Source organism: Hypomesus transpacificus, chromosome 21 (assembly GCF_021917145.1).
Source record: "Hypomesus transpacificus isolate Combined female chromosome 21, fHypTra1, whole genome shotgun sequence".
NCBI classification, from domain to species: domain Eukaryota; kingdom Metazoa; phylum Chordata; class Actinopteri; order Osmeriformes; family Osmeridae; genus Hypomesus; species Hypomesus transpacificus.
Genome location: NC_061080.1, coordinates 8,874,308 through 8,897,474, shown reverse-complemented (window position 1 = coordinate 8,897,474; position 23,167 = coordinate 8,874,308). Strand labels below are relative to the sequence as shown.

Genomic DNA, 23,167 nt, shown 5'->3' with positions numbered 1-23,167 from the left:
GTCACTTCTCTATCCTGACGAGAACGTCATTCTCCTTGGCAGTGAACCGCTCCTGGCATGTGCCTGGCAAATCCGCCGTTATAATAGCAATCCGCCATGTAACAAGCGCGCCTGCTCTTAAAAGGAATGTGAGATGGCGCTCTGATTGGTTTACTGCATGTTACGCCCCAACCACACCCATTAGTAATGTAGTTACTTCAGACCAACCCTTTTTAGATTTGCGCCAGGCGCAAAGTCATTTATCACACCGGCAAAATAGCAACTGCGCCGGAGCCCCGCCCACAAAGTTACTTGCGCTTTGCGTTTTGATACTTGCGTTTCAGATCGTTAAAATAGGGCCCACTGACTGTCTCTTTACCTTCAAGAAAAGGCTAAAGACGCACTTGTACCTGGAGTACAACGGCACTTGGGAAAGATTTGTTGGATCAGATGTTTGTTGATTTCCTCCAGGAACACAATGACTCTTATTGAGGGACCTGTTGGTTAGTTGTACTGATTTAACTACTTGTACTCGCTGTGAATTATATTATTGTTGCTTGCCTCCAGCACACTCTAGCACAGGGGTCCCCAAACTACGGCCCACGGGCCCAATATGGCCCACCAACGCATTTGGACCAGCCCTCTGAACAATGCCAGAGACGTATTTTTTTTGTTTTATTTAATAATTCTGTTTACACTGATTAATATGCATAAGTAAATAAATGTTTTGATTTCAATAGCAATGAATGTAAAAAATTAAAAAATAAAGCAGTTTACACTGATTAATATCCATAAGTAAATGATTTGTTTTTGTAAAAAAAAAAGGTTATTATGATAGTAATAATGCTCTTTTAATAGGCTATATATCCCTTGATATGTACGGATGTATGATGCATAACAAAATAATAAACTAATCTAGCATAATTAATACATTTAAAATCATAATAAAAGGCAAAATCCCGGACGATTTTGGAATCCCTGCCGGACGCATTTTTTTGGTCTCAAAAAGAGGACATGTCCGGGTAAAAGAGGACGTCTGGTCACCCTAATTTATCAGCCTGCCTTTCAGGTCCACAACTCCTGGTACCCTGAGTGTGCTTTTTGCCTACCAACCAGTACCCAGTAGGGGTACTAGTAACCCCTACCTCCTGCTCCGCATCCAGCCGTCCCAGTCTCCGGCCACGAACCCCTGCACTGCACCCAGCCACTAACCTCATTATATGTTGTTCTTATTATCATCAAATGTTTGAGTATGTTTGTCGAAGTAACTGATTATTGTTTGTTTTGTATTTAAGGCCATCTAAAAAAAAAGACGGGCCTTCGAGGCCCTAAGTCAGGATCTCCCTGGGCAAGTTTCCAACGTCAAGTATGATGTTAAACGTAACGCTGGACTACTGAGACGTAAATACCAATCTTTTGTTAGTTTAGTAATATTTTACAGTTTTACTTCAGAAAGAAGTAAAACTCTTCGAGAGGAGCCAGCTGAGGTGGCTCGGGCATCTGATTAGGATGCCTCCTGGACGCCTCCCTGGTGAGGTGTTCCGGGCACGTCCCACTGGGAAGAGGCCCAGGGGAAGACCTAGGACACGCTGGATTGACTGTCTCTCGGCTGGCTTGGGAACGCCTCGGGGTCCCCCAGGAAGAGCTGGTGGAAGTGGCCGGGGGGAGGGAAGTCTGGGCCTCCCTGCTTAGGTCGCTGCACCCGCGACCCGATCCCCGGACAAGCGGCAGATGACGGACGGACTTCAGAAAGAAGGATTGCTTATCCACGTTGTCCTATTTGTGTTGCTTTAAGGACCACAAGAAGAAATCCGTGAATGTTGGTGTTGATGCTGGTGCGGGTGTTGATGCTGGTGCTGGTATTGGTGCTGGTGTTGATGCTGGTATAGGTGCTGGTATAGATGCTGGTGTTGATGCTGGTGTTGGTGTTGATGCTGGTGCTGGTATATATGCTTGTGTTGGTGCTGGTGCTGGTATAGATGCTGGTGCTGATGCCAATTCCACCATTCATGAGAACAGGGTGAGACAGTTATTTGTGAAAACTCAAAACTGTGATGGTGGATGTGATTTCATTCTAAACATGGGAACATACATGGTGCACCATGAAGTCCTCAGGGACTATGTTTATCATTTCCTAAATTCAAGGCAAGTTAACCAAATATGATATGTAATCATGTGTAGAAACACAGATTATTATCAAACCTTTGGTGCTCAACATGTTTGTTCTTTATCTGTTGCAGCACAACCATGTACAACTTCTTAGAAGTGTACAACACTCATCTGCGAGATGCAGGGACACAGGACTCTCTCCAGATGTCCTACCGCAAGTTGAGGGATGCATTTATAGCCTTTTTGCAGCTTCTGTGTGCAGACTTTAGCTGGGGATTCAAATGTCCCATCTGCCAAGATAACTTCAAGTAAGTTCTGTAACAACGTTGCAAATGGTCTGGATATACAGCCATGAAAAAAATGAAAAATTTTGAGACCACTTAACATTGATTGCGGACCTTGGAGTGGTCTTTACATTTTTTCCATGGCTGAATATCACAACAATGTTTGGAACTTGTAATTAAGCATGTGATGCATGTGTACATTGTCTCAATAGTGAGGTTGTTAAGGATGGCACCTCTTTGGGGTATCAGCAGCGGTATGGCCTCAAAGAAAGGCTTGTTTCTGGCCAAACTGTAATGAACAGTGGAAGATAAGTCTATGATTTTTTGTTTTAATCATTGTGTGTCTCAGTGTGTGTGCATGCCAATGTTACCCCTATAATTTGTACATTTAAATGATTAAGGCCTCATGTTATTATGACCTTTCTAAATTTGTTTCTCTTTCATTCAATTCACCAGTCACAGAACGAGAAATTTGATTCCTGAGCCAGACCTCCGTAAACTGCTGCAGCGCTACAGTGCAGACGGGATCCTCCCTGGAGAATACAGGGAAATTATGTTACAGAGTGCCAAAAGCGCCCCATTCCTCCTGCCCCTTTTGCAGAAGCTGGCCCTGACCCACACATGCAAGTGAGCCCTACCGCCCTCTCTTAACACAAGTCAGCAAGAACTCCCCTGCCTGTGCTCTGCTACATCCCAGTAAAGAACTCGGGGAGTTGATGTCAGAGATGGAGGGATTGAAGTACTGCCAGATCGAGCGGCAACCAGCACTTTTAGGGAAACTTGCCAAGGAATGCCCTTTGTTTTTTAGCGTGGTTGGGATGGAAGGGACTTTTCCTCAGGAGGTGGTACCCATCTTTCAGTGCCTCTATAAAAAGGCACTGGAAACAGTGTCCACACCTCCGGTCTTGAGACCCCTAACTTCCCCAGAGGATCCTGGGCATTACTTCCCCAATCTGCCTCCTGTGAGAGACAGAGGCTTGTGCACTAAAGACAGGTGTAAAAAGGAGGCCAGTGACTGTAGGAAGACAGCAGGCAGACACCCTAACCTGATCCCTGGCATATTCACCCTGTTCTGCACACATGGTGAGGTTACTTTACTTGAACATTGACATTACACTATTGAAAATAATGAATATTGCTGGTAAGGTTATTGAGCAAGTGTATAATGGAATAATGGAGCAAGTGGAGTCGGTGAACGTTTTCGACAATGTAAGTTCAGGTTTTGCTTAGCATTGGCGTGACTAATTATCTGTGAATTTGTTGTCCGTAATCATCTGTGTGCACCCCATTCAGGCCCCAAGACAGTCATATATGACAACGCCTGTCAGCTGCAAACATACTGCTTGCTACAGGTTCTTTTAGAGAGACTTGGTTTCTTGTGGATCGTTTGCACTGGCGCAACCACTCAGGTGATTTGCAGTGCTTTTTATACCGGGTACTTGCCTTTTTATATTGCAAATGCTAGTCAATGAAACTGTTGTGTTTTTTATTTATTTAAGGGTGTAACATTGGATACAATCTGGACAGCTATCCTCAGTTCCAGAAAATAAATTCTCAGGTGGCAGAGCAGAATAACTCGCTCTTGCATTTACATTTATTCATTTAGCAGACGCTTTTATCCAAAGCGACTTCCAAGAGAGAGCTCTTGAAGAAGATGAAAGGACAACTGTCCTACATGAACAGGGAGAACTTCATCAGGCATCTGATGCTCTTTCTGTGGCACAGATCATGCAAAGTCATTACAAAACTTTGAGGTAAACATGTATTATGCAACGTGTGTGTGGAGATGATTGACTGCAAGCATGCGCCCATTCAGACTACAATTCAAGGATATATAGTTTTATACTTTTATCTTCTTTTTATTAATTTGTTATCTACTTTTATTATCTATCCCTTCTTCACTTAAAAGGTATGTAATGACTTGGAGCAATACACCCAAGACCATCAACCAAAGGATATTGGCAGCAAACTCACAACCACAGGATGAAGGATATCGGCAGTCAACTCAACCACAATATGTCAAAAGTCATTTTTCCATCTGTATTGTTTATTTTCCCATTTTAAGTGTTTGTTTAATCAACTTGTTTCATTGGCCAACCTGAGCAAGATAGCAAACCCTGGCCCAGTGGTTGTGTTGGGCATAGGCATTGCCCCTGTTACATAAACAAATTAAACAAATGTATCTGTGTTTCCTATAAACCCCCTATCAATCTGGAAGGATATATAATTTTATAATCCTTTCCCGTATTATAAGCCAATAATCTTTATGGCGTTCAAATACAGATAGCCTATGCATAAGTACACCTTGCACACATTTGTATAGGCTTAGAAATAGGTGAGAAATGGATACATTTCATTCAAGACAATCACGTAGGCCTATTAGATTTGAGTGTTTATTGATACCATGACATGGAAATGGTTTGACTTTGGCGGAGTGGATGATCTAAGGCAGTGGTTCTCAACAGGGGGCGCGGAGAGATCATTAGGGCGGCGCCATTGGTTTACTTTACAAGAAAAAAATACAATAATATTTTATGTAGGCTACTCGGTGTTGTTCAGGAAAATACATTTAAGTTGCCATGGAGGAGCAGTTAGTCAAATTAAAGAGTGACACCAGATTGCGACACCTCTTTAGCTCTTGCTCTTCGTTTTGGTTGAGTGTGATTGCTGAATATCCTCAGTTGACTGATGCCGCCTTGACACATGATGTGGAAGACTTGGGGGGGCTTTAGTTCCAAAACGTTGAGAACCCCTGATCTAAGGGAATGACTCCTCGATGCTACCATGCATACATGACATATGAGGCACGGAGCAATATCCCCCTGATGGATATAACATACAAACAGCAAGGGGGAGAAGGGGATGGTGCAGGGCGGCAGCAGCACTGATCATACAACAATCGGGGTGAGTGTGCCTATCTGCGCGTCCTTTTAAGGCCGTCTTATCGGTTGTGGCACAGGTGTTGTAATGATGAGCGGGTGACGCACGCTGCCCGATTGCCACAGAAAGGTTCGCTGCAGTGACAGTGGTATCGAACTTTATGTCAACGTGTTTTTGTGGATTGACTAGTAATTACATCCATTTTCACTATCATAAACCCACCCTTGCCTGCTTAGCCGAGATTACAGCACTCATAGCCTATGTCCAAATGATTGAATGAATCTATTTTGTGTCATCATGTTATCATTACAGATATGAATTGTTATATCGTATTGTAATATTCTACTGACACTGACAGATTTCCTCCTGCAAATGTGTCTAAAAATACCCACACTCAAGCATGCAATTTTGGCCAAAAATTAGGGTTAGGGTTAAGAGTTCCTTTCAAGGTGCAGAGTCATGTCTTTGTACAGTTAAAAACAGGGGTTAGTTAAACTCTCTCTTTCAATTTCAAACCCCTAGCCCGAATTGGGACTCAATAGCGCCACCTAGAAGTGGTATTGTTTTTAACTGAAAACCTGCTTTGTAGTCACATATAAGCTCTTATCTTTTTTAAATTCTGATAGAAGATCCAATATCACACCCTTAATGCATTTGGTTGGAAACACATGATAAACATGAACAGAAATTGAGTTTTTAAAGATAATGTAAACATATAAATACAATGTACGTACAAGTTGCATTGATGAGTGCTGACTAAGTGTGACATTTATTGGTGTCTAATTAACCTAAACATTCCTTTACAGGTCCAATTTGATTAGGATATGGGGAAATATAGTTTTAAAAAGGAAATAACTACAAGTCCCATCATGCCCGCAATACAATTACATTGTGAATACCCCATATTTGTAGTCCAATTAGGGTCCGATAACTCACTTTGGGTAGTTCTCAATGGCAATGGTGTTTTGATCGTGATTAAAGGTTGTATTTTTATTGGCTCTGCTGCAAATGTAATTTATGGTTTATTTGGGTTAATTTTGTGTGTACAGATTTAAAATTTGGATCTGATGTGTCTGTGATGTACCTATGAAGATGTTTAGCCTTTTATTTTGACTGATGTCTCATATTGTCTCATATTATACTGTATGTACTTGTTCTCAAATGAGATTGCGAATACAAGCGTCCGAAATGAGTTTTCTCCGCAGGCTGTCCGGGCTCTCCCATAGAGATAGGGTGAGAAGCTATGTCATCCGGGAAGAGCCCAGAGTAGAACCGCTTCTCCTCCGCGTCGAGAGGAGCCAGTTGAGGTGGCTCGGGCATCTGATGAGGATGCCTACTGGACACCTTCCTGGTGAGGTGTTCTGGGCATGTCCCACTGGGAAGAGGCCCCGGGGAAGACCCAGGACACGCTGGAGGGACTATGTCTCTCGGCTGGCCTGGGAACGCCTCGGGACAAGCGGCAAATGACGGACGGACTTGTTCTTGTATCTATTATTTAAATTTGACATGCCTTGCTATGTATTAGTTTGTAGAGGGTAACCCTTCCTTTTACAGTCCCTTAAGTACTAGGTATTTACATAGAAAGTAAAGGGTATGTTTTGTGTTTTATAGGGTATTACCGATTGGTACCTAGGTGGTAAATACAGCGATAATTTAAAGTATTTACCCATTAACTATTTACTAACGTGCTGGTTAATACTAGGTAATTTTCACTGGTCCTAATTAGGTAAAGACAGAAGAGAAAACGTAGTATTTACCTGAAAACGTATAAATATTACTATTTAAATACCGCTGGTAGTAAGTTGGTATCTACAGGAGATAAATATGGTAAATTATAATGTGTTATTGGGTAAATACCACTGCTACTAAGTAGGTGAAGACGGACAAGCTCCAACAGAAAAAATACTCTACTATTACCCTGCAGTTACCTAAGGTTAATGTTGGTAACAGTCCACGTCTAATAAGAATATAAGATAGTACTTTCCAATAAAATACCTTTTCAGATACATTTATCGATGATGGCCTCATTTACTTTGCTGGTATAGGCTACCTACCTCCGCAGGAAGTTTTATCTACTATCATGGTAAATCTTCTTGGATACTGGGTATGTTCCTGCACATGTTTGGACAATTTACTCAGTAAGTAATCTGAAACTGGACTGTCAAAGGAAGCCGTGTTTGTTACCATGGTGTTACCGGGCTCTTACCGTATTCTTTGTAAGCGAATACCACTTTGTCAATGTTACCCTTAGTATGAACTTGTACAATACGTTCCAAGGCGATACCAGGTAAAACATGGCTATGTACTCAGTAAGTAATCTGAAACTGGACTGTAAAAGGAAGCCGAATATGGTACTGGTAACGCCATGGAAACAAACACGTGTTTGTTTCCATGGTGTTACCAGTCTCTTACCATATTATTTTCAACTGTTCATTCCCTTTTCCATGCAATAAACCAACCCAGTCTCATCCCAACGCGTCAAATATTGACGCTTGGGCAGAGCCCTTTGGCGTCACTATACCGACGCCGGGGGACGCCTTTTTCGTCGTTTTTTGACGCCTAGGGACGCCCATTGCCTTCCACGTTAATATGTTCGGCTTTTCCCGTAGAAAATTGTGAACTATGGCGTCGTCTTTTGACGCATTAGGTCTCCCATAGATTTTGATGAGCGGCTTTCGGATTTTTACGAAACGTCACCATAATAAATCGGGTGATTTCGTAAAAATCCGGCCGATGTGCTTTCAACAGGATTTTTTTTGTTATATCCAAGACATAAACGTTATAAATGACATAAACCTTATTTAAGGACATAAAAGTTATTTATAAAATGGACTGATACCAAATAAACTATCTAAATCTAAAAAGGTAGGCCTATATGCATAAAAAAGAAAAGAAAAATAGAATCCATCGGGGGAGGAATATCATTTTATTTTAATCATAATTTTAAGCGCATGGAAGCAATCATGTCAAATGCACTGACAGCAAAACCTATAAATTATCCAAAATTATTGTAATTTTATTATTACACACAAGTCGCCTAAAAGTTTGACGCTCAATATCTGGCTGGAACTACTTCTTGTCACCCAAACCTCCGCTCTCTCGTACTGAAAAGGTAAGCTATTATCGATGAGGTAAACGTATATTTAAGATACTATCCTACTATACAGTTTTTTTTAAATTGTTTTTAGGTTGGTTTAATGTTATTATGTTTGACGTACATTGCCCGGTGCTTTGCATCACCAATATAAATTAATTGACTTTGTAAACTGCAAAAATAGGCTAATACACTGTGCTAGCTAGTTAGCTAGTCTAACGTTATGTCATGCAAGGTCATGAACCGGTGCACTTTCATTGGACTCAGACCAATGTTTATCTTTGCTGGCGTGGCGTTACATCTCATAGCTTGCTAGGTATGACATTTATTGTATTGTATTTTTTATCTTTTCTTACTTGCAGCTGAAGTCACGCATTTTCTGGAAACGATATCGATATCCTTATTACCTCACCATATTATTACCTCACCATATCCTTGCCTTACTGCCTATTTTAATAATTTGTCAGGACGTACCTGTGTATACCTGTGTCCACCTACCTCTGTCCACCTGTGTTACGCCCTCCACAGGCTCTGCCTGTCTTTCTGTTTGTCTTTCTGTTTGTCTGTGTTTGTGTGAATCTCCAGGCTCCAGTGATCCAGTCCACCCTACCTGCACAAGATCCACACCTGCGGTCCAGTTTACCAATAACTTGCGGTGACATACCCTGGTTTGCCCTCCACTCACCGCCAGATCGTTGTTTTTACAACCTGGTACCTACGTTCCTGGCCTCCTTGTACTTCCGAGTCTATTATCTACTATTTGTATTCAAAGTGTTCTAATATTGCACTTTCTTGTGTCCCAAAGAAACATCCCACTCACCCCAACTCTCATCTGCCTGCCTACGCGCTCTGCTTGCTACCTGCCTCGGTGTTTGTGAGACAAATATATACATTACTTCTTTCCATGTTCATGCCGAAGTTCATGCTTTACTACAATACCCATAAGCCATAGGAATGAAATGTAAGAATAATAATTATTTAATGTGTGTTACTCATATTCCTACTTGTAATGCTTATAACATGTCAATGTGTTTATGTTTGCAGAAAATGACCAAACCCAAAAGCAGGCCTTGCCCTCACTGCCAGGTCATGAATACTGTCAACCGCAAAACATGCCTTTCATGTTTTGCAAGCCTCTCACAAAAAAAGAGGATTAAGTCCAAGGAGGAGAGTTTGCATGTTGGTGACTGGGGGGAGAATGTGAAGAAGCACCGCAACGCAGGCAGAGTAATAGATTCAGCCCGCATATCTGTGAGTGAGAATGTGGAGGTCTTAGGTTACGGTTCCATTCAGATCCATACTGGTGGAACTTGATATCAATGCCAGTTTCATTGGTATCAGGCCATATCATTTAATCAATAGCAGCATCACATCTTATAGTCTTCCTGTAAGGACCCCTAGCTTTGTCAATTTGAAAAGAAGTATAGTAGATACTTTGAAAAGTAGGAAGAAGTATGATACCATTTCAAAAGTAGTTGATCAGATGGCAAGAGAGCTGATACAGAGGACAAAGCCTGATAACTTGTTAATGTCTGTTTTTTAGGTCAATAAGCTGCATGAACTGGACTTAAAGCCCCTGCTCTTCATGGGGAAAGAGAAGAGAGGGGGGGGGGTTTACAGCAGAGGTCATTGCAGGCATAGGCTTCATACCAGAGGGGCCTGTGAGGGAGATCATTAAAAAAATGACCACCCTTTATGAATACTATCTTAAATGTAAGAACACATATTTTGCATTGGGACATGCTTTTTTATAACTTTGCATTTAGTTTCTAAACACGTTATGTAACATAAAATATACTAATAGAATATTGTTGATGAGTAAATATTCCCCGATTAGACCCTGTTTCTGTTTAATTAACCTCATTTGTGGGGCTGTTATAGTTAGATTCAAGCTGGGAGCAGAGAACATATTGCTTCCCTCTACATTTACTTATTTGTCTTTATCTCTCAGACCACAATAGCCTCGTTGCCACAGCTGGTGAAGAAACAAGAGAAGAAACACCAGAAGCAACATCCCCTGCCTCCACTCAGGATCAAACCTTCACCCTTAACCTTGTCCCGGTCCCCCACCCACCTCCTATGACTTCCTCTCTCTCTTTATCTACTCTTCCTACTCCCTCTCTCTCTACATCTACTCTTCCTACTCCCTCTCTCTCTTCATCTACTCTTCCTACTCCCTCTCTCTCTTCATCTACTCTTCCTACTCCCTCTCTCTCTTCATCTACTCTTCCTACTCCCTCTCTCTCTTCATCTACTCTTCCTACTCCCTCTCTCTCTTCATCTACTCTTCCTACTCCCCCTCTATCTTCATCTACTCTTCCTACTCCCTCTCTCTCTTCATCTACTCTTCCTACTCCCTCTCTCTCTTCATCTACTCTTCCTACTCCCTCTCCCTCTTCACATCCTATGACTCCCTCTCTCTCTTCCCCTCCTCTTCCCTCCCACTCTTTCTGTTCTCCTGCTCTTCCCTCCCATTCTTTCTCCGCACCTCCTTCCCCCAGTCCCTTGCCCTCTTTACCTCCTTCACCAACCCTCTCTCTATGTTACCCATTTTCTACTTCTTCCCACATCTCTTCTCCTCAAGGTCTTCCCAAAAATCATTCCCCGGGAAAAAGAAAAAGAATTTAAGGTAAAGGTTGTCTTATGTAAGGGTCATATGCTTATGCATTATGAATAATCTTTTCTTGTAATGACCCCAAAAAAATCAGGCAAATCATCTTATTTGTTATTCCTCTGTTCATATATTTTCAGGCTGCAATTTCCTGTTTAAAAAGAGGGACGTTCAAAGCAGGTAAGCTCAGATGCATGCAATTGTGTTTCATTTAAATTATTTTTAGTGGGGGTTTAATTATTATTAAAGCTTTTTTGAGTTAGCTTGTCCATGAATCCATCTTGCCAGGCTTCAAGTTACATTTACATTAAATTTAGTCATTTAGCAGACACTCTTATCCAGAGCAATTTACAGCAAGTACAGGGACATTCCCCCTGAGGCAAGTAGGGTGAGGTGTCTTGCCCAAGGACACAACATAATTTTGCACAGCCAGGAGTCAAACCGGCAACCTTTTGATTAATAGCCTGATTCCCTAACCGCTCAGCCATCTGACCTTAGGCCGTCTGAAGTAATGCACTTGTGGCCAAACGAATTATCATCCTACAGAGGAACTCCTGGCAGCTACAGGCCTTAGATAGAGAGTGATAGATAGGGGTGGGCCCTATGGCCAAAATCTTCTATCACGGTATGAGTAATTTTATATCACGGTTACGGTATATATCATGGTATAGTAATTGTTCTGTAAATTCAGTTAAGAAATTTTACCAGTGCCACTAGTGTGGTGGAAAAAACAGTATTGCATGTACTACAAGACGTTACTGGCTATTATTTAAAGGCAACGACAGTACGAGCGTTCCGATTGGCGGATGCACAGTCATGCCATCCGCATGGTGACGTACTCACAGCTCAGAGTTTTACTAACCATATATAACTTCGGTGTCGGCGTATCAACCTTGTTAAAGCTCGGTCGATACGTTAAAGCCTCAGTTTGATATTTCCCGGCATGTCCTCACTCTCAATTAGTCAGTAGTTAGCCTTCACTAGTCATCCTAAATCAAGAATGCTAGCAACGCCACCAGTGTAATTTTACAACAATAATTTTACAGCACGAGACATACAACTTGAGCAACAAATCAAATTGGTTACCTGCAGAATGGGTTATCAAATATATAATTAATTAGCATCGGCATGAATGTGTACTCCACATCAAAAATTCCGTCAGACCAACGCAAATCTGCATCAAGGTCAAACGAAAATAGCAAATCAAATAAAAGTTAAACTACAATTTTAAATATTGAAGGAATACGATTTATGCAATGGCTTATATACAATACAACAACCAGACATTTATTTGACGTGAAATACAAAAATATCACAAATTTGTAAAGACTTTAGATGCGAGCCCTTTTTGCCCAACCCAAAACATTTCAAAGTAGTCAAAAGTATACCGCGGTTGAAACGGTATAGCCAAAACTCTCCCGGTTTCTGCCGTCGCACGGTATATACCGTCATACCGCCGGGCCCTAATAGACAGATACAATCCCTTGCAATTTTAGGGGTAAAAGCGCCTGCCCTTTTCCTAACAGTTTCCAAGGATGACTTCCCCAGGTGGTTCTGTGCAACAAACTATCTGACTTGTCAGGTTAACATTTAGGCCCATCGAACTCTAAGAGACTGTACTCTTATCTTTTGGCTATATCTCATGTTCTTTCCTCCATCTGAAATGTAGCCAACAGCATTTTTCATCTCAAGCAACTTGTGAAAAGCCTATAGTTCCTGTTGTTAAAAGTTGAACATTTATCATTAAACATACATTGCCTCTGTGGAGAAACTATCACCAACTTGAATCAGAGAAATTAACTTCTACTCTACTAAAGAACTGCAGTATCCAATAATAATTCGTTATTCTTTGTGTTAATTATAGTCCTGTAACGGCCACAGATACCAGATTCATATTACTGTCCAAGCATTTGATTTGATTACTATTAGGATTTTAATTTTATTTAAGCCAATACGACAAAATGTGCTTCTCCAAACCCTTACTTACACAGTGTTAAAGGTCCCATGATATGAAAACTTCACTTTAGGAGGTTATTTAACATTAATATGAGTTCCCCTATCCTACCTATGGTCTAGCCTGGTCCTAACCAGACCCTCGTACATTTCATTTGTACAGAGGGTCTGGGATCTCTCCATTGACAAACGTTAACTTCCTTGAAGGCGGGTCCTCTGTTGAAGTGTAAAACAATTGGATCCGCCCAGAACCACTCTGATTTGCCATAACCAATCGCAAGCGTTCGCCTTAGCCAACTCCTTCACCACTACTGTAATGGAGCAAGCTGCCGTAGCTGGAAAATCAAACTTTTCCCGAACCCCGTGGGGAGGAGGGCCACAACATCATGGCCACCAACAAAACTCAGCAAGGAATGTTCTTGCTTCGGCTTTAACCTATATTCGGCAGCGTTGCCACAACCGCAGAATAGTTTCGCTCGCATCTTTCTCCGCCGCCATTACTGAACCACTCAAACAAGTGCACGACATTAACGTCATCGTTCTCAGCCACTCCCTCTGTTCGCTGATTGGACCTACAACAAATTTGTTTCTGGAAACCGACTTCAGAGCCGAGCTCCCAGACCTAGTACAGAAGCAAAATCCAAATTGAGCGGAAGTACGTAGGAGGGCAGAGCCAGGCTACCTATGGTCCCCCAGTGGCTAGAAATTGCAGTATGTGTAAACCAAGCCCTGGATGTCCTGCTCCGCCTTTGAGAAAATTAAAGTTCAGATGGGCCCATCTGGAATTTTCCTCTTATGCGTTATAAGGGGGAAAGGTTACCTCCCCTTACTCTGCTTTGCCCGTCCAAACAATATGGCCCGCCAATGATAAAATTAGCTACGACTGTGCAAGCATGATATTGTTTTTTCCTCGAGGGACATCATGGCTTACAAACGACCGAAGCATGGCAGTAAGCCCCGCCTCTCTCCTCCTCATAGCATTTAAAACTACAGATACAGGAATGGCACATCCTGAGGAAAGCTCATTGTGGGACTGCTCGTAGTGGCTGTAATTCTGCACGAAGGCTGAATTTCGGGAGGAGACTTCAGATACAGTATTAGGGGACCACTAAGGCCTATATAAAAGCATCCAAAAACAGCATGCCATGGGGACCTTTAACTTAAGTCACATAATCTCATGGTGAAATTGTAAAAACATAACATTGATCACTGTATTTCACTAACTTTTGATAAAGTAACCACTATGTTATCAAAATTGTATTTACTTAGTCTTACTCTTATTTTTATACATGTTTTATATTTAAATTGTTTTATTCTTAGATTTTAGTTCTAAGAAATAGTTAAACTTTTGCACTTTTACTTACTTTAAGATCCGTATGTTTATTGTTTGCCCCTCCCTGCCACCATAAATTCTGTGTTTGTTCACATACATAGTGAATAAACCATATTCTGATTCTGATGTGTATTTCTTTTCACAGTGTAAAAGAATGGGAGGATACCTGGAAGTCTGCTGTTAATATCTCTGTGCCTAGCTGCCTGGTTATTGTTTAAAGTGTTCCCAATTCTATATTTGTTATTGATATACACTGTAACATGTTATGAGCTTATTGTGATACTGTTACGGCCACAATCTTTTTCTCAGTTCAAGTTTTGTTTGTTATCCACTTACATTTACATTTAGTAATTTAGTCACTTCCTGGGTTCTAGGCATCGATTTATGGTTGCCTCCATAAAACTTAACTTATAACACGGATGAGTTGGTGACCAAGCTAACGTTTTCGGGTTTTTGTTTTAGATTCACTGTTAGGTAAGGGAGCGCGCTGGCTCCGCCTTCCCATTGCGGGGAGGGCCAGCGGCTCCCAGGTTTTGGTTTATTTTCACTAACTCAGTCTTGTTTTTCTGTTCAATAAACTTTGGTATTACTTTTATAAACATTGACTTTCATGGTTGGACTCACTTATGTTAGCCTACAAGCAACCGTCTGATCCTTTGCATGGTGGAGGTAAGAGTAGACTACCTATGAAGAGAAAACTTAGATTAAAAGTTAGGCCATCACAAGCGGATGTAAATTTGTTATCTTATTAACACCACATTACATACAATGTTAAATGATGGATTCCTTGTGGCTGAATGTGAATAATCTGTACTGGGAGTGTGGCGCGATGACGTCACATTCAGAATAATCCATGCCTTAATAAAGGTGATGGCATGAAGATAGGCTATATGAATTATACATTATATATTCTATTTTTTTGCATGTTGACACGTGGTAAGACTTATACAAGTTTTTAAAGTAATTGAATAGGTCATTAAATAATGTGGGCTACACTTAACTAAAATGATAACCATAGCGAACTTACGTGGACTACAAATATGGCGCATATTAGCGGTAAAACATATTGGCGGGGTTGTGGGAAATGTAGTTCTTTTTTACTTTCAATTTAAAAACTAATTTTTTGAGAAGATCTTTGTCCTCAGTTACATTTAAATCACTTAATATGACAAATATACATTCATTGGTCTTTTATGAAAGACAAAATGTATCAGTACTCGAAAAGTCAACATTTAAATATCTTTATATGTAAACTTTACTTAACATTATTTGACATCATTATCTTCGAACATGGTTCCAGTATGATGTGAAGAGTGTCAGTATTGGTCTAAATACAAAATCCCAGGATGATCCTAGCTTCAGATAGGAAAGAAAATTGAATTGAATTTTAGGAAAAATTACCTTTTCTAGGTGGCGCTGTTGATCCCCTGTAGGGGCTAGGGTTATGAAACTAAAAGACACAGTTTATCTAACCCCAGTCATTCACTGTACCAAGCCAGGACTATGTGCCATGAAAGGAACCCAAATTACCATACTACTACTAAAAATAGGGCTTTAAGGTGACCCCTGGCAAGGGTTCAAAGGTCAATATATCAGATAAGGGTTTACAGGAATGTGTCAAATTTACATAAATGAACCTGCAAGCTAAGACCTTTCCAAAAATGGGTTTGACGTTGTTGCACGACAGTCTTATTAAAATCCAAATCTGCCATTGCAGTGAGGTATCTTTACAAGTATAGATTCCAAGACCATTCACAATCTAAATAGACGACATCAGTGGTCAAAGTCAAATTATGTTTTGGTGGCACATAGTCCTGGTTTAGCACAAACAGAACCAGGGTACAGAACCACTTGTGCATTTGTTTATCCCCAAACTTAAAAGATGATTAGTTGTTCTGCATAAGACATGGTCTGAACAGACAGCGCTAGGGTTAGGGGTTTGATGTCCTTGGTGGTACATGTTCGTGGCTTGCCCTGTCGAATATTTTGGACTAGTAAATACTTTTTTTCACATGGCTTTACCTCTAAGCCAGATAGAGGCTCAACAGCGCCACCTTGAAATGTTCATTTTCAAAATTTAAAATGTGTCTTGTACTCCGATGTATGCTGCTACCGGGCTGAAAATTTCCATGTTGCTCCATTGAGACATTCCATGCAGTGTGACAAAAACATTCAAACTCGGATTTAATATAAAATAAAAGTATGAGAAAAAGACATTCCAAAGTTTATTTTTGTAGTGCTGATTATATATAATGCGTATTGATCTATAATGCATGTACATTTTACATTTCTGATCAATCTAATATAAAATTGGAGATGATATTGGTGTAAAACACAAATTACTAAAAGAACTACAAACGTATTCCATTAAACACTGAATCGAGATGTTGAACGACGCCATATTTGTAGTTCAACTAGGCCTACATGTTTCAAAGTTTACATGTTTAGGGTTTGAAAACAGAACATCTTAACAATTGATATATCACATACAAAGTATGTATGAATAGATTATAATATAATGGAGGTGTTGAAGAGGTAATCAATATTAGCATTAAATGCCCTAGTTGGCAATGGAGTAGTATTTTAAATGAGATGACGCATCGAGGGATTAGCCTTGACTTTAGGTGTATTCGAATTCATGCAGCGCCGGCGGCACCGACAGCCGGCCTCGCTGACTTGAAGGAGTGAATGCCATTGGCTGGTCCGCGCCGCCGGCCCTGCATGAAGTCCAGCACACCTTTTGTGTAGGCTAGGGCTACTTAAATCATGGTGTATGGCAAGATTTGTTGTTAGCTATATTTAGCCTTTTTGGTTTGTCATAATGTGTAATTTCGCATAATTAGAAACCATCCGATTACTTCGTTTTACGATTGTTTGGAATCTCGTTGGTTTTAAAGAACTACAGTTAGCTATCAGTAGCTTTCAGCTAATTCAGGGTTCCGTTGGGAGGATCCCTATTTGCGTGGTTTATATGCCAAATATTCCCACTCATTTCTATCAACAGAAAATGCGTCTATAGGTACATTCGACATCATGTAGCGCCGGCGGCGTCGACAGCCGGCTGCCTTGAATCTGAGAATACCATTGGCTGCGTCATGTCAGCCGGTCTGCAGGCGACGCCGGCGCTGCATGAAGTCGAACGCACCTTATATTACACACAGAACTTCAACCTCATCCAGACTCATATTTTCACTAATGGTCACTAATCAATATTAAATATTGAGATGATAGTTGTCTCGAGTTATACAGAGTTAAATCAGAATTTTTCAAAAACAATCTAGATAATTGAAATATATGATGAATAAATATATGATGAATAATAAATGAATAATTTATCCCCATCATTTCCCAATTGCCCAATCTGCCAGCCAACATAAATTGAGTCCAACCACGCAAGTCAATGTATGTAAAAAATAATACGAAAGTTTATTGAACAGAAAAACAAGACTGAGTTAGTGAAAATAAAACCAAAACCTGGGAGCCGCTGGCCCTCCCCGCAATGGGAAGGCGGAGCCAGCGCGCTCCCTTACCTAACAGTGAATCTAAAACAAAAACCCGAAAACGTTAGCTTGGTCACCAACTCACCCATGTTACAAGTTAAGTGTTATGTTCTACCACTCATTTACAAATAATGCTCTGTGCTCTGCTGCAGTCATGCTCTGGAGGCAGCCTTCGTTGCAATTGACTCGCATGGGCCATTACAGGTAAAGATCAAAGGGAGAGAACACACAGTATACATTACAGTATATCAAGTTAGGTCTCAGGCGATTACAGCTGTGATTCAGATCCAAGTGACTTGAATTCAATTCTCTGCATCCTCCTCCTCATCACTATCATCATCATCCGAGCTGTTGCCACGTTGCCAGTCCATGTCTTCTTCCATTTCCCTGTCCTCCTCTTCCACCAGCCTGTTACTTGGTTTGAGAGTGCATCTGTAGGTGCCTGCTATGGTCTGCTGTTGGAGTCTCAGGTCTTGCAGTCTTCTTTTTAGTGCACTGATGAGGCCCTTGGACCCCTCCTCGGTTAATCCATTTGGCAAGCCTGGAAATGTTGTTAATTTATGTTGAAATTAATTTACCGAAGACTATACTTGCAGGATTGGTTTCCACTTAAACAGTTTGACCTATAAATTTGAAAGTGCATGTAGCCAGATCATTTGATTTACACTTACTTCCTGTCTGTGTGCTCACTAAAACAGTGCCCATCAGTGTCTGGACCTTTGCCACTGAGTCCTTGAGGTACTGGCAGTGCTGCAGCATCTCCTTCACAAGGATCTGCTTTTCCTCTTTTAGTCGTGAGGCAAGCATTACGTGGTCAAAGAGCTTCTTCTTTGTAAGGATGTCCACACCGTCTGTCAAGGAATAAAAACATTTGACATTAATAAACTAATTTGATGACATTTTATATGCATACTTAAGTTAAATCTTGATGCAATACCTGTGTTCTGTTCCTGCCAAGGCCAGATCATGCTCTCTGCAGCTTTGTTAGAGAGTTTCTGCACAACTAACTCTGTGTCCACAAGGTCACCATCAGGCTGTTGGTTGTAACTCTGGATGTCTTCCAGCAACCGTTTCTTTTCCTGGGCTATCTTTTGAGTTATTTTCTGTCGCCTTTTGTTGCGATCTGCAAATACAGTAAAAACAATAGTACGTAAAAAGAGCTGCCATGGTAATGAAGATATCAGTATAGCCTAAGATTTATCTGCATTAGTTATGTTTACACTATACATACCATTTTGTCTGTAAAGGTAGTGCTTTTTCTGACAAATGCTCACAAAGAGTGCTTCGATTGTGATCTGCAAACTTTGAGCATCAACAGGACCAGGTGCTGCGCTTCCTTGATTAGAGATAAAATAAATACACTTTTAACATTTAAGCTACAGATATGCAGATATTACAACCAAGTGACTGAGAGTGTTTATGAATTAAGTATTTTTCTTACTGCTACTGGCCCACTGCTTGACATCAACAACCCATTGTTTCAGCATGTCATCACAGCAATGCAACTGCTCCTGCATTGTCTTCAGGCTCTCAGCTACATCCACAGTCTTCTCTACTGTCTGAAAACAGCAATACAGAAGGTCTTTAAAACTACCAGAGGTCCTGTACCACTACAATTTCTACTAGGGGGTACTATAACAACCTGATGCATTTTGGGTATAATAAGTAAAAGTTACGTTTATATGTAACTGCTTTAAAAAGTTAATCATCTTCAGTATGTGAACACACCTTCTTGAATCTAGAAGACAAGGCTATATGGAGGCCATTCTCTTTCCGTTCATTCCACCCCATAGCATGGACAGTCAGCATGTCAGTTCTTACTGTGAAGAACAAAACAAAATCACAATACAATTTTGTAAAACAAGTACATTTGCAGGCTGGCAGGGGAAATAAGCTTACAAACCTGACTTGGCCATATGGTGGTAAGGGCACATCTGGAGAGAAAACTATTCACTTGCTCTACTTCTTCACCGAGAGTGGTGCCGGCGCCCTCCTGGTTCCTTGCAGTCCACAGAATCTACAGGAAGAAGATAATGTGTAAAGCGGTGTGGACACACGTTATTGAAGCATATCCTGAGATTACCAACTTTAGAGGGCAGCACTTAGGGGCTACAGAAAAACTTTAAACACACTCCTAGGTTGTTGTATGGGTCAGTCCAGACCACTGTGGTATGGCTATTGTCATTTATTATGGCATTTTACACTCAGTTTGCCACATCATACTCTAAAATGTACGGTCAAGTGGCTAAAAGCATCACCTCGCATTTTGTATTGTGGGCTTTGGCATGCATCACAGACAAGCAATGCCTCATTTCCTGAAGGGGTTGAAGATGCGTCAGGGCCTCTGACACTTTTGTCAAGTATGGCACATATCGGCAGGTCACATCCATGGCCAAAAATGTAGCACTCTGGAACTCTTTTTGGAGAAACATTGGATATGCAAAGATTTCTCCTCTATACATATTCAGACCTTTAAAAAAAGCACAATGCAATGCACATGAAAGAGGATTTAGATCATAATATAAATATATATTATTTTATTTTTTTACTACTACTTAATCAGACCCATACCAACCTTTGAGAAGAAATCCATGTCTACACACAGCAATTTCCACACCTTCTTCATCCAACTTGTTGGCCCGCTTTGAAGTCTCTCTTGCTGCATTCCATTGGGTGTCACCACACATCGCTTTTCCTGCGGTCTACCAAAGTAAATCATTTGAACATGACAATAGTTAATTCAAGTACACTAGATTGCAGGACTGTTCACGCTAACACACAAACTTTAACTGTCAAGATTTTGTCATTGCCTGACCTATCTTACATTTGAAGGATAAAGCAATATGCAATATGAATGTACTGTGCCCCCTGGATAAGAATCTAGTGCTGTATCCCCACCTGATCATAGACTCCCTTCTCCAAAGGCAATCGTGTTTTCTACTTTAACTTTAATTAGAACAAAATAATCCCAATAAATGTTGTTCAGAATAATGTAAAACGTACACTCTTGACAGTTCCCCGGACCTCCTCAACAAAACTGGACACCTCAGAGTCTCGGGCTAAAAACACTCCATCGAAGAACCCTGGCTCTTCACTCCTTTAAGACAATGTATTATGGACTACCTTTGTAATAGGACCTTTTATTTATGTAGCACTTATCAAAAAACATTGACATTAACAGTGTCATTAACAGCTGGACATACTGTATATAAACTACATTGGCTGTTTATAATGTGTGCACAGAACTCACTGGTTTGTTTTCTGGAACCTGTACAACTTTCTGTTGCCATCCACAGAAACAGCCACCATTTCAGGGCTACAGGCTGGACAGACCAATGGCTCCTTTCCAAGAAGTTGGTTCTCTTCATAGTTGCAGTACACAAATTGCAGAAAACTTCTCTGAAATGCATCTGCATTCACTTTGCCAGTCTAAAGAAAATAATATAATACAGCTTTCAAAAACGATAAACTACATCTTTGCCTTTGTATGTTTTGTGTTTTGTATGCAACTTTTCAAATCCATAAGGATGCAAATGACTATTTTGTGTGGTAAGGTCTTCAGTCTATAATCTGAAATATGTACTACCTACTACAGCCACTTGTGGACCTTGAACTGCTTTTTACTTACTCTTCCATATTGCTTTGTTCTCTGGTCCAACATTGCTGTAAAGGCTTGTCTGGACATTCCTGGAGCTGCTGTCTTCATAGCCTCAAAGGAATGGAAGAGATCTTGGTGGAACAGTGTCTGTGCCTGCATGGTAGCAGGCCAGTAACCACTCTTTACAAAGTCACTGACTTCTGGAGCCCATTTCTGGTTGCAATGTTTGCATGTTAGCACCGGAACGTGAAGATCATAACGACCTGAGAGCACATGAAAGGCAAATCAATAACATGAAACCAAAGTGATGTGTTAGTAATATAAAAAAATTCAACAGTTTAACAAGATCCTACCATTTATGCAAACCAGTATGATGGATCTACCAACAGAGACTGCTGCATCAGCGGTGTCACAGGAGCATATCCTTTGAGGTAGAGCTGTTGGCAGAAAACAATCTGCAAGGCAAAGAACCATAAGGTATACAATTAATAATGTTTGGGTTGTGAGTAATGACTTAAATAACACATTTCAATTTCAGATAAGAATGATCTGTTAAGAAAATTGACAATCAATTGTAAAAGAAATGCCAACCTTGTTCACAAATGCTGTATTTTCCAGTGTCACAGAGTGTCACAGCCTCTGTTGGTGGGATGTATTTGAAAAATCCATCCATGATGGTTTGCCTGTTGTGTAGAGTGTGGTGTTTATGTACCGAGCCATCACACTCAGCACAAAACCACTCTGAGGGCATACATTCCCCACAACGGATGACAGCTTCTTTCACGTGACAGTGATTGCATGTCATCTGTACGATGTTCTCAGCAGAAAGTAAATTGTCAAGGTTCTGTGGCCTCGCCTGTTGCCAACATTGTTGGACCTCTTTCTGCCTTTGACTCCAACTGGACAATGATGGCTGCTGAACAAAATCTTGCGATTCCATGTTCTCTGAGTCCTGTAGAAGGTCCTCAAGCTGCCGCATATTCAAATCTTCAAAAGGGAGGAGAAAAAATAATAATATCGTAACTCCAACATCGCCACAACACACTGTTGAAATACAGCATTTGGAACAAAAGATTATTCACCATGGTCTAGGTGTTGGCCATGGTCTAATGGCGGTGAAGAAGAAACATGTCTTCCTTCGTCTGGTCTTTGTGATGTTGACTGCTTTCTAAGGGCTCGTGGGCGCTGGTGAACAATGTCCCCATTGTGGTCCCTCTTATTCCAATGAACAGGCTTTGGTGATGTGGTCTTAGTTTTCTGTCTGTTCTTCTCTGTCTAGAATTACAAATTGGTTTAAGAAAGGTTTACCAATATGGGAAATGCCTTCAGACTACTGACAGAAAAAGCAGTTAAAGTAGTGTAACCCTTCTGATTCATGTCTTTTAAATACGCCTCCATGTATCTTATATGAACTGGTAAGAAGGAATACTGTTAAGTATAGACAAAACAGAAGCTGCTTTACCTCTTCTGTCTTGAGATGTTCAAGAAATGTATCTACACTCTTGAGCTCATCCTCCAATTCCATCAACTGCAAATCACTCATCATTGAGTTGAAAGAATAGACAGACAAATGGGCAGATTGCGAGTGGGATGTTTCTTTGGGACACAAGAAAGTGCAATATTAGAACACTTTGAATACAAATAGTAGATAATAGACTCGGAAGTACAAGGAGGCCAGGAACGTAGGTACCAGGTTGTAAAAACAACGATCTGGCGGTGAGTGGAGGGCAAACCAGGGTATGTCACCGCAAGTTATTGGTAAACTGGACCGCAGGTGTGGATCTTGTGCAGGTAGGGTGGACTGGATCACTGGAGCCTGGAGATTC

At 40.8% G+C, this 23,167-nt stretch overlaps 2 protein-coding genes and 3 long non-coding RNA genes across 7 annotated transcripts in view; 4 read left to right on the top strand and 1 right to left on the bottom strand.

Annotated features, from left to right (window-relative positions):
- The window catches only part of LOC124483350 (zinc finger protein 501-like), a 38,751-nt gene extending 37,099 nt beyond the window's left edge, over window positions 1-1,652 (top strand). Inside the window, exon 3 of the mRNA XM_047043769.1 lies at window positions 1,275-1,652. Coding sequence (XP_046899725.1) covers window positions 1,275-1,311 — 37 coding nt within the window. The 3' untranslated portion in view covers window positions 1,312-1,652. The remainder of the gene's footprint in view (window positions 1-1,274) is intronic.
- A 765-nt stretch (window positions 1,653-2,417) lies between these two features.
- LOC124483356 lies at window positions 2,418-7,196 on the top strand. The gene is made up of 4 exons (XR_006957816.1): window positions 2,418-3,455; window positions 3,666-3,781; window positions 3,872-4,126; window positions 4,282-7,196. It is a non-coding gene; the product is annotated as an uncharacterized LOC124483356 (long non-coding RNA).
- A 1,853-nt stretch (window positions 7,197-9,049) lies between these two features.
- Window positions 9,050-10,485, top strand: LOC124483354. The gene is made up of 4 exons (XR_006957814.1): window positions 9,050-9,220; window positions 9,391-9,597; window positions 9,890-10,059; window positions 10,298-10,485. It is a non-coding gene; the product is annotated as an uncharacterized LOC124483354 (long non-coding RNA).
- A 324-nt stretch (window positions 10,486-10,809) lies between these two features.
- LOC124483355 lies at window positions 10,810-14,848 on the top strand. Its single transcript, XR_006957815.1, has 3 exons — window positions 10,810-10,975; window positions 11,098-11,137; window positions 14,389-14,848. It is a non-coding gene; the product is annotated as an uncharacterized LOC124483355 (long non-coding RNA).
- Window positions 14,849-18,023: 3,175 nt separating this feature from the next.
- On the bottom strand, window positions 18,024-22,918 carry LOC124483349. 3 transcript variants are annotated; one of them, XM_047043766.1, is made up of 11 exons: window positions 22,804-22,918; window positions 22,424-22,616; window positions 21,933-22,328; window positions 21,695-21,796; window positions 21,372-21,604; window positions 20,994-21,172; window positions 20,747-20,840; window positions 20,319-20,445; window positions 20,002-20,213; window positions 19,647-19,760; window positions 19,476-19,563 (listed from the first exon to the last, which is right to left on the bottom strand). In XM_047043766.1, exons 1-11 carry the CDS (start codon window positions 22,885-22,887, stop codon window positions 19,561-19,563), a joined length of 1,737 nt encoding a protein of 578 aa, XP_046899722.1. In that variant the 5' UTR covers window positions 22,888-22,918; the 3' UTR covers window positions 19,476-19,560. The 3 variants fall into 3 exon arrangements, with proteins under 3 accessions (XP_046899724.1, XP_046899722.1, XP_046899723.1); XM_047043767.1 differs by having other exon boundaries at window positions 19,698-19,760; XM_047043768.1 differs by lacking the exons at window positions 20,002-20,213; window positions 20,319-20,445; window positions 20,747-20,840; ... (4 more) ...; window positions 22,424-22,616; window positions 22,804-22,918 and adding exons at window positions 18,024-18,284; window positions 18,415-18,594; window positions 18,681-18,866; window positions 18,975-19,079; window positions 19,185-19,302 and having other exon boundaries at window positions 19,472-19,563; window positions 19,698-19,758.
- Window positions 22,919-23,167: the final 249 nt, after the last annotated feature.

Coding starts and splice junctions, on each gene's coding strand:
- LOC124483349 (XM_047043766.1), bottom strand. CDS start 22,887: ATGATGAGTGATTTGCAGTTGATGGAATTGGAGGATGAGCTCAAGAGT. Junction 22,617..22,803: donor AACATCTCAAGACAGAAGAG/GTAAAGCAGCTT, acceptor TTGTAATTCTAG/ACAGAGAAGAACAGACAGAA. Junction 20,841..20,993: donor AGGTTCCAGAAAACAAACCA/GTGAGTTCTGTG, acceptor ATTGTCTTAAAG/GAGTGAAGAGCCAGGGTTCT.